At 42.0% G+C, this 11,766-nt stretch overlaps 2 protein-coding genes across 2 annotated transcripts; both read right to left on the bottom strand.

Moving 5' to 3' along the window:
- Nucleotides 1-4,417: 4,417 nt before the first annotated feature.
- On the bottom strand, nt 4,418-7,219 carry LOC114881870. Its single transcript, XM_029198755.2, has one exon. It carries the CDS (start codon nt 7,217-7,219, stop codon nt 4,418-4,420), a length of 2,802 nt encoding a protein of 933 aa, XP_029054588.2.
- On the bottom strand, nt 7,219-7,785 carry LOC123988001. The gene has a single exon (XM_046286573.1). It carries the CDS (start codon nt 7,783-7,785, stop codon nt 7,219-7,221), a length of 567 nt encoding a protein of 188 aa, XP_046142529.1.
- Between the last annotated feature and the right edge of the window lie 3,981 nt (nt 7,786-11,766).

Raw genomic sequence — 11,766 nt, 5'->3', positions numbered from 1 at the left:
TCGTTAACAAGCTGCATGAGTGCTCGTGTCGTCAGGGAGGGAGCCGCCTTTGTACCATACGTGACAGTGGTGAGCTGATAAGGGATGACATTGCGGTCTTCATCGATCCAAAAAATTCGTTGGAGATCCCAATCATCCTTGTGAACTGCTACCTGGCGATACATTTTTGTGATGTCTGTGGCAAAAATGTGGTGATAATGGCGAAGCCAAATTAGAACATCTGTAACTTTCAAGAGCAAATTAGCACCAGTATGCATTAAATCGTTGACTGATCTGCCTGATGTCGTAGCTTTTGATCCGTTGAATACAACCCTGAGCTTCGTTGTGGAACTGTCGAGACGTAGAACTCCATGGTGAGGCAAATAATATTGTTGGAGATGAGCAGAGGTCTAAGGTGTTGAACCGTCAGAAGAGGCCCTCAACCCTCCTTTGATTGTCGATCTGTTACCGTGATCCTTGAATTAACAATTGATCTGATCCGCAGTCATGAACAATAAGCCCCGTTAATTTTATTAATTCGGCCCGCTATGGTGATGGTGCCCGAGAGGGTGTGCAAGGTTGACACGTGGCTGGCGGCTCACGTGCACGGTAAATTATTTGTAAAAGAACAATACGTGGTGATCCTTGTCGCTTGCACTGTTGCGAGGGATCGTGAGCGAACGATTTGTCGGGTTAGGCGGCGGTAAATTGCACTTGAGCACTTTTTGTGAGACGCACGTGGTGATCAGTGAGATTCAATGATCGATAATGGCGTCGTTTTTCGCGAGGCTAGATGGGCGTTACCTAGATGGGCGACTCCCGATCGATAAATCGATCTTCCATGAGCGCCATCATGGCTGAGCGGGTTCTCAAACAGTAATATACAAATCCCTTCCCACAGATCAATGTACATATAATAACAGTATCGTCATTACTATATCTACATTAGATGTACTTTAATACACTGATTTATACCCCACAGACCAATGTACATTTAATAAAAATATCATTACTACCATATTTCCATTAGATATAGTGTAATATTCTGATCCCTTCCCACAGATCAATGCACAGAAAATGACAGTATCGTTATTACTATATCTACATTAGATATGTAATATAGATTTAACAACTATATCATTATTACTATATCTACATCAGATGTAATCTAATATACTGATTTAATCCCACAGAATAATGTACATTTAATAACATTATCGTTATTACTATATCTACATTGAATATAGTGTAATATAGTGATTCCTTCCCACAGATCAGTGTACATTTGATAACAATATCATTATTACTATATCTACATTAGATGCAATGTAATATACTGATCCGTTCCCACAGATCAATGTACATATAATAACAGTACCGGTAGTACTATATCTACATCAGATGTAATATCATATACTTTTTTTATCCCACAGATCAATGTACATTTAATAACAATATCATTATTACAATGTCTACATCGGATCTAATGTAATATACCGATCCCTTCCCACAGATCGATGTACATTTGATAACAATATCATTATTACTATATCTTCATTGGATATAATGTAATATACTGATCCCTTCCCACAGACGAATGTACATTTAATAACAATATCGTTATTACTATATCCACATTAGATATAGAATATACATTTAATATCAATATCATTACTGCTATATCTACGTCAGATGTAATTTAATATACTGATTTAATCCCACAGAACCATGTACATTTCATAACAATATCATTATTACTATATCTACATTAGATATAATGTAATATACTGATCCCTTCCCTCAGATCAATGTACATATAATAACAGTATCGCTATTGCTATATCTACATTAGATATGTAATACAGATTTAATAACAATATCATTATTACTGTATCTACATCAGATGTAATCTAATATACTGATTTTATCTCACAGAACAATGTACATATAACAACAGTATCGTTATTACTATAGCTACATTAGATACAATGTAATATACTGATTTATTCCCACGGACCAATGTTCATATATCTATTAAATGTATATTACAAATCTAATGCAGATATAGTAATAATGATATTGTTGCTAAATGTACACTGATCTGCAGGAAGGTATGAGTATATTACATTATATCTCTTGCAAATATACCAATAATGATATTGTTATTAGATGTATATTATATGTCTAATGCTGATATAGTAATAATGGTACTGTTACTAAATGTACATTCATCTGTAGGACGGTATCAAGATATCACATTACATCTAATGTAGATATAGTAATATTGATGTTGTTGTTTCATGTATATTACATATCTAATGAACATATAGTAATAATGATATTGTTATTAAATGTACATTGATCTGTATGAACGAATCAGTATATTACATTATTTCTGACGTAGATATAGTAATAATGATATTGTTACTAAGTGTATATTACATATCAAGTGCAGATATAGTAATAATGACATTATTATTAAATGTGCATTGATCTGTAGGAAGGTATCAGTATATTACATCGTATCTATTGTGGATATAGTAATGGTGATATTGTTATTGAATGTACATTGGTCTCTAGTAAAGAATCAGTATATTCCATTATATCTAATGTAGATATACTAATAATGATATTGTTATTAAATGTATATTACATATCTAACGCAGATACGGTAATAATGATATTGTTATTAAAAGTATATTACATATATAACGCAGATACAGTAATAATGATATTGTTATTAACTGTTCTTTGATCTGTAGGAAGGTATCTGTATATTATATTATATCTAATGCAGATATACCAATAATGATACTGTTATTAAATGTATGTTACATATCTAACGCAGATATAGTAATAATGATATTATTACTAAATGTACATAGATCTGTAGGAACGTATCAGTATATTACATTATATCTAATTCAGATATGGTAATAATGATATTGTTATTAAATGTGTATTACATATCTAATGCAGATATAGTAATAATGATATTGTTACTAAATGTACATTGATCTGTAGGAAGGTATCGGTATATTGCATTATATCTAATGTAGATATAGTAATATTGATATTGTTGTTAAATGTATATTACATATCATTTCAAAGTTCCGACGCCGTACCAACATTATAAAGATGAAGAAACATCGTCGCCCCTTTCTTTGAGGTAACTCTGCACTTTTCTAAGCTGTAACTGCAACTTCCAGCGCAGCTGTGCAGAAGAAGAACAAGAAGAAGAAGAAATATCTCGGAATATGTGTGTGACGTCCCTTCCTTTGTGGTAAATCTACAAATATCTCGAAAACGGTGCGAGCTATGGCTAAATGTTGACAGACCTTTTTGGTAGGAAATGAAGTTTCCTACTATTTATGTTCTATGACATTTTTTGTTCAGATGCGTAGTTTTCGAGATATATCGAGATATTTAAATGTTCCGAAGCCGTACCAACATTATAAGGAAGAAGAAACACTGTGGCCCCTTTCTTTGAGGTAACTCTGCACTATTCTAAGCTGAAGATGCCACTTCCAGCGCAGCTGTACTGAAGAAGACGAAATATCTCGGAATATGTGCGTGACGCCCCTTTCCTTGAGGTAAATCTGCAAATATCTCGAAAACGGTGCGAGGTATGGCAAAATGTTAAGAGACCTTTTTTGTAGAAAATTAAATTTCCTATATTTATGTTCTATAAATGTCCATAGATCTGTAGGAAGTTATCAGTATATTACATTGCATCTAATGTAGATATAGCAATAATGATATTGTTATACAATGTATATTACATATCTAATTCAGATATGGTAGTAATGATAATGTTATTAAATGTATATTACATACCTAATGCACATATAGTAATTGTTGCGCGTAGAGTATTAATTTTTACTCTAGGCAAAAACGCCGGTTAATTTAGTAAGGGAAAAGCGTGCAGGAAAATGAATTTGACACTGTCAATACTTTGGTAATAAACAAGTTCACTTGGCACTTTATTATCTTCTTTAATTCGTAAAGAAGCCCGTAGCGAATTAGTCGCGTGTAACGGTTGTCGTTTGTTTTAAGAGCGCAAACGAATGTGTAGGACGTTTGTCGCGGCGTCGGTGTTTTTATAAACCGATCGACCGACGACAACGCCGAGCCGATGGTGTTGTCGAGCACTAATGAAATTATATTTTAAATTATGGCGCTCTAAATCCGGAACATACCGCCCGCCTCGCGGCGCTATGCGACCGCGACGAAAAACGACATGATTCTACGCCGTGAATGAAGCGTAGTGACGAGCACGTTTCATTAACGTTCCGTGCCATGCTGCGTAGTTTTACTAAGGTAGGTGATGAACCGAATTTTTTACATCGAATATAAGTGCGTAAGCGAGAAATATAAGCGGAAAGAACGGAGTAATTGTACATAGTAGAATATATAATACATTGACTTAAAGTAAATCTTATGAGCTAATCGGTAGTTTGCATAGGTTAACTACAGGACGGGTATATTCCGATCGTGCGGTCTTGATACTGACCACTCGCACGAGGCCGTCCTTACCAGGGTGACATTCGGTCACCCGACCGAGGTCCCATTTTCCCGGAGGCAGCGAGGAGCTCTTCAGCAGTACTAAGTCCCCGATTTTAAGGTTAGTAGCGCGACTACACCATTTCGAGCGAACTTGTAACGATTGCAGATATTCGTGAGCCCATGCTCTCCAGAATTTTTCCGTGAGTTGTTGTACCCATTGCCAGCGCGATAATCTATTTTCGGAAATGTCTATTACAGACGGCGCAGGAGGGACCTTGAGCACCCCGCCCACTAGAAAATGCCCGGGTGTGAGCGCCTCGCAAGACTCGAGGTCGTCCTTTAATGAAGCTAAGAGACGAGAGTTTAAACAGGCCTCGATTTTACAGAGGAGTGTATTGAGCTCCTCACATGTGGGCGTACGATCGCACAACATGCGTCGCAAGTGCGTCTTGACGCTCTTGACGCCCGCTTCCCAGATTCCCCCAAAATGAGGCGAGGAGGGTGGAATGAAATGCCACGAGATGTGATCTGCAGCGAACAGCGCGCGAAGGTGAGAATCTGCTGTAACTAGTTTAAATGCAGCTCTTAACTCTTTATTTGCGCCCTGGCAATTCGTTCCGTTATCGCTGTATAACTTTGTAGGTAAGCCGCGACGAGACGTGAACCGGTTAAATGCCGCTAAAAACGCCGCAGTGGAGTAGTCGCGCACCAGCTCCAGATGAATCGCCCGCGTGGATAGACAAATAAACAGCGCGATGTACACCTTGTGCGCTTTTTGCCCGCGTCCGCGGTGCGCGAGGGCGGAGAACGGTCCCGCATAGTCCACTCCGCAATGAGCGAACGGCCGAGCTGGAGTGACCCTAGCCGCGGGTAAGTCACTCATTTGCTGACGAACCGTGACGGCGCGCCAACGCACGCATCTAATACACTTATATATGTGACTTTTAACTAGGCGCCGCGCGTTAATAACCCAGTAAGTTCGTCGCAAAACGCTTAACATTAGTTGAATGCCTCCGTGTAACGTGTTCGCGTGGCAATCTGCTATAATGAGTTCGGTGACTCTATGTACCGGTAAACCTATCGGAAACCGTTCCGTAAGGTCGGAGTTGCGCAACCGCCCGCCAACACGAATAGTACCATCTTCGTTCAAAAAAGGGTTCAGTCGAAATAATGGACTCGATTTACCAAGAGATTCGCTCTTTTTCAAGGCCTTTATTTCGTTGCGAAATGAATGCGCTTGAACTTGCTGAACCCAGAATTTCCGCGACGCGATGAGTTCTTTGGTAGTGACAACCGTATCTTGATGGTCGTTTTTCCCCGTTTTAACTCGCGAAATGAAACGCGTGACGTACGCGGTAATTCGGAGTAGTTTTTGCCACGAAGACGTGCGTGTTGGCAGATCCCACTCAGTCTCCGACTCCACATGCAATGCATTGACTTGCTTTTTAATTTCTGCTTCAGCTTCCCTTGGCACGACAAGCCTAAATTCCGGCCACTCATTAGGAGTTTGCGCCAGCCAGGAAGGACCGTGCCACCAAAGGGGGTGGTGAAGCAGCAATTTCACCGACAACCCGCGGGACGCACAATCGGCAGGATTCCAACCGGTTGGCACGTGTCGCCAAGAAGCATTCGGCGCTCGGCTTTGTATATCCGCGACTCGGTGTGCCGTAAACGTTTTTAATTGACTCGGGTGCTTATGTAGCCAAGCCAATGCAACGGTGGAATCAGTCCAACTGTAAACCGGTACGTTATCGATTTTTAATGTAGCCTGAACCTGCTCGATCAATCGCGTCATTAGGACGCACGCGCATAATTCTAGCCGTGGAATTGTGAGTGGTTTCAACGGTGCTACCTTTGTTTTTGCCATGAGTAAATGTAACGCAACCTCGTCCGCGATGGAGATTGTACGTAAATAAATCACAGCCGCAAAGGCGTCTTGCGAAGCATCTGCAAACCCGTGTACTTCGTACGCAATTGTGGCATTCCCCATCCTAATCCAGCGCGGGAGGGTTACTTTTGGTAAATCGTTGAACTCCGCGGAATATTCGCGCCATTGGTTGGTTAGTTCGCAAGGTAGAGGTTCGTCCCAGTCTAACTTGGCTACCCATAATCTTTGCACGAAGATCTTGGCCACTATAACGACGGGAGAAATCCACCCCAATGGGTCAAAGATTCGCGCGATATTCGATAAGACCACGCGCTTAGTCGGATTCGCCGTACTAGCGGAGTCGAGCTTAAATTGAAATCGAAATTCGTCCGATTTGGGTAACCTACGGATTCCTAACATTTTTAATCCTTCGGCATCTTGAAATAAGCGGCTCGAGGCCAGCTCGTGATCAACGTGGGAGATCTCCGCTAATAACTGTGGACAATTGCTTGACCAATTTCTTAGATGGAAACCTCCGTGTCTGAGGGCATCCGTTACCTGCTGCCGTGTTTGACGAGCCAACACTCGATCATCGGCCCCGAAAAGCGCGTCGTCAACGTAGAGGTGCTCATTCAGGATAGGAACCGCGAGAGGGAAATTAGTCCCCTCATCCAGCGCGAGTTGTTTGATGACCCGATTCGCGAGGAAAGGCGCTGGGGCCGTCCCGTATGTCACGCTAAGCAGTTCATATGTTTTCAGCTGATCTTCGGGTTTAGCGCGCCAAACTATCAGCTGGTAGGCGGTGTCGCGATGGTCAATCCAGATTTGCCGGAACATTTTCGCGATATCTGCCGCGAACACGAACATCAGTTCGTATCAGCATGTATCAACATGCGCCATCGTAAAATCGTGACCGCGAGGTCAGCTTGCAATTTCGGACCAACCAGTAAATGCTCGTTTAGCGTAGACCCGTTTGACGTAGGCATCGACGCGTTAAAAACCACTCTCAATTTTGTCGTACTGCTGTCTTCATGGATGACCGGATGATGCGACAAATAGACCTTTTGCTCAGAAGGAGGGTCTGTTTCAAGAAATTCCCGCATATGACCGAGCTGCAGGTATTCCTCCAGAAAGGAGTGATAAGCCGTAGCTTGTTCCACGTCTTTGGCGAGCCGTTTTTCCAATCTATAAAAAGAGGCGACCGCGATTCCTTTCGAAGCCCCTATATCGATGGGAGGCTCTGATTTAAACGGCAATCGCGCTACGTATTTGCCGTCGGGTTTACGCGAGTGAGTCTGCCGAAAATGTTCTTCACATTTTTTGTCCTCTTCGGAGAGGAACGTTACCGGTGGAGGCGCTTCCACCTCCCAAAACTTCCTTAACGTGTTGTTTATTTCAGCGTTAAGGTCGCCGTAATGTACGTGGAGTTGCATTGCGTGAGACTCAACGGATCGAGCGGGACCAGTCAACACCCACCCGAAAATCGTTTTCTGCGCGACGGGTTCGGATGGAAGGCCTTTTCGAAGGCCGTCGAGCAAGATCGCGCCATAATTATCCGCGCTGATTATGAGGTCCACGGGCGCATTATTATTAGTGAGAGGATCGGCCCACTCAAGACTACGTAAGTGTTTCCACCTACGCAAGGTGTCTATTGAATTTGAGCGGTAATTAGTTAGCCGTTTTAAGATAAGAGCACGCACAGGGATGACAGGCCCTTTTCCGTGGCACGGTTCAATCGTAACGTTCGCGGAGGCGCGAACCGTGGCCGACGTCCGGGCCCCAATGCCGGAGACGGAAGCTTGGACCTGTTGGTGATTAGCGCGCAACGTGTTTGCAACATTCTCACGAATGAACGTTGCTTCCGACCCAGGATCAATTAAAGCGCGTAATGTCGCTTGTCGGCCTTCGCGAGTACCAACTTTGATCCAAGCTGTAGCGAGAACGCCCTTTTTTTCTTGACGCGACGTACCGAAGTGCGTGTTCACCGAAGTCGACATCGGCGTGTCTTCCATATTGTTATCCGCTACGTGTGTAGGTTGCGCCGTATGTTGACTTAATTCTAAATCCGCGTGAGAGGTCGATTCGCGACCTTTGCTAACGGACGATGTCTTCGAACCCTTTCGCTCAGAATGCAAAAGAGAATGATGTTTACCTTTACATATCGAACAAGCGCGTTTGCTAGGACAGGCTGCCGGGAGATGTCCTTTTTGTAAACAATTAAAACATCGATGATGTTCGCGCGCGAGTGATAATCGTTGTTCGACGGATTGCCCACGGAACACGTCACATCTAAACAAAGCGTGATTGGCGCCGCACGCGTCGCACTTCGTTTCCGACGCGTTTAAATGCGCTTTCACGATTTTAATAGGCGCTAATTTATTTTTATAGGCGCTGTTTCCTTCTCCGCGGGATGACGCCAACGATTCCAGAGTTCGAATTCGCACGTTGAGGAACGCCTCTCAATCCGCGAGGGATGGGAACAATTCCTCTTCACCCATGCGCAACTCCCACTCCCGATGGGACTCCTTGTCCAACTTGCGGACAAAGTGAAAAACAAGAACATCGTCCCAGTATTCGACCGGACGAGCCATGTTTTTTAAGGCCGTTAATGCGGCGCGAGATCTATCGCGTAAACTTTTTAAATCGCTTAAAACAGCGGATCCGATCGGGGGTGAGTCGAACAACATTTTCAGGTGAGCGGTTATGAGCGCGTGTTCGTTCGCGTACCTGTCGGTCAATAGTTTCCACGCGGCCTCGTAATTCGCCGCGGAAGTGGAAACGTTCTTTAATAGAAGAGACGCTTCACCAATTAAGCTTAATTTAAGATAGTGCAACTTTTGCACCTCCGGTAACGCGTCGTTAGAGCCAACTAAAGACTGAAAGAAGTCTCGAAAATTTTCCCATTCCGCATAGTCCCCGGAGAATTTAGGTAATTCAACTCGAGGAAGCTTGACCGACAGTGCAGATTCGCGATTACAAGAAGCGGTACTCGTATTACATGAGTTACTTGCAGGTTCGGAGTCCGTCGGTAAGGCTGCCGTCATACCGTCGAGGGCGGCAAGGAAAGCTGCTTCTGTATCCCCGAAGACGTCGCTGGAGAAGTAGGGATTCGCCCTGGTGTCCTCCTCCGCTGCTGCAACCTCGATCTGGACTTGCGTTGATTGGAATTTGGCCCAGTAATCCTTGAGCAGGTTGATCCGACTGCGAATCACTGCAGGAGTGTGATTCGCCTTCCCCAATTTTTTAAAGTTGAGCAGCGCATTGTTGATCAGGCGTGCATGCACTTTATTTTCGCGGATTAATGTATCCATAATGTTTGATATTAAGTGTTTCAAATAAACGTACTGTACCCGCAAGGTGAACCGTTATGACCACGTCACTGTTTTCGCGAAGTGAAGCGCGTGAACGTCCTCCGATGTTTACCGGCCGAGGTCGCGATGTCGGTTGAGTTCGAACGACACGTGCAAAATCCTTTGTTCTGCCGATTCAATCCGGCTTAGATTTTAGCACTTTCGCGATTTTAATGTTCACCACCCGATTAGAATTGTTTTTTATGCGGCACTGCACTGCTTTAGATCCTTACTAATCCGGCTCGAAGGACCATTTGTTGCGCGTAGAGTATTAATTTTTGCTCTAGGCAGAAACGCCGGTTAAATTAGTAAGGGAAAACCGTGCAGGAAAATGAATTTGACACTGTCAATACTTTGGTAATAAACAAGTTCACTTGGCACTTTATTATCTTCTTTAATTCGTAAAGAAGCCCGTAGCGAATTAGTCGCGTGTAACGGTTGTCGTTTGTTTTAAGAGCGCAAACGAATGAGTAGGACGTTTGTCGCGGCGTCGGTGTTTTTATAAACCGATCGACCGACGACAACGCCGAGCCGATGGTGTTGTCGAGCACTAATGAAATTATATTTTAAATTATGGCGCTCTAAATCCGGAACAGTAATAATGATATTCTTATTACATATACATTGATCTGTATGAAGGAATCAGTATATCATATTACTTCTAACGTAGATATAGTAATAATGATATTGTTGTTAAATGTATATTACATATCTAATGCACATATAGTAATAATGATATTGTTATACAATGTATATTACACATCTAATGCACATATAGTAATAATGATATTGTTATTAAATGTACATTGATCTGTGCGAAGCAATCATTGTATTACAATATTTAAAATTTAGATATAGTAATAATGATATTGTTATTAAATGTATATTACGTATCTAATGCAGATATAGTAATAATGATATTGTTATTAAATGTATATTACATATCTAATGCTGATATAGTAATAATGATACTGTTATTAAATGTATATCACATATCTAACGCAGATACAGTAATAATGATATTGTTATTTAATGTATATTACGTATCTAATGCAGATATAGTAATAATGATATTGTTACTAAATGTACATTGATCTGTAAGAAGGTATCTGTATATTATATTATATCTAATGCAGATATACTAATAATGATACTGTTATTAAATGTATATTGATCTGTACTAACGAATCAGTATATTACATTATATCTAATGTAGATATACTAATAATGAAATTGTTATTAAATGTATAATTCATATCTAATGTAGATATACTAATAATGATATTGTTATTAAATGTATATTACATATCCAATGCAGATATAGCAGTAATGATATTGTTATTAAACGTGTATTACATATCTAACGCAGATATAGTAATAATGATATTGTTATTAAATGTATACTACATATCTAACGCAGATATAGTAATAATGATATTATCACTAAATGTACATAGATCTGTAGGAAGGTATCAGTATATTACATTATATCTAATGTAGATATAGTATGTAACGTGGTGACACCCGTGCCCCCCCCCCCCGTTACAATCGCTGCGCTTTCCCCCACCCATGCGCCCACTTAATAATAACCTCTAACCCTCCATTCACCTTACCCCTTTTCCCCCAGCCACTGGTGTCGGATCGATGGAGGCGACGGACGGGTCAACGAGGATCACCCTTACAAGGAGCTTCGAGGCCGGCGACAGACACACCCCGCCAAGAAGCGGAGCAACGTGGGACTCCCAAGGAATGTCCATAAATTATGATGAAGCGGCCCAAACTAACGCAAACGTCCACCCGGAGCCATCTATCGCCGAGCCCGAAGACCTCAGCCCACCCGTCACAGCAGGAAGCCCGTCAGCCCCATCGACCCCGATCACCGGTGTATCGAAGATCGATAATCGGTCAGTCCCATGCCGAAAAAGGCTCCCTTCCAAAACTCCATCCCCTCCCAAAACTATCCCGCGACGGTCTCGTCGTCGCTGCTGCGACGACGAGCCGTTAATGAGCCTAAGGCTACGATATAGAGCGCGTCAAGGAGAATTTTATAAAGAGTGTGAGAGT

The sequence above is a fragment of the Osmia bicornis genome, chromosome 7 (genome assembly GCF_907164935.1).
Source record: "Osmia bicornis bicornis chromosome 7, iOsmBic2.1, whole genome shotgun sequence".
NCBI lineage: Eukaryota > Metazoa > Arthropoda > Insecta > Hymenoptera > Megachilidae > Osmia > Osmia bicornis.
This window is presented reverse-complemented; position numbering and strand designations above follow the sequence as displayed.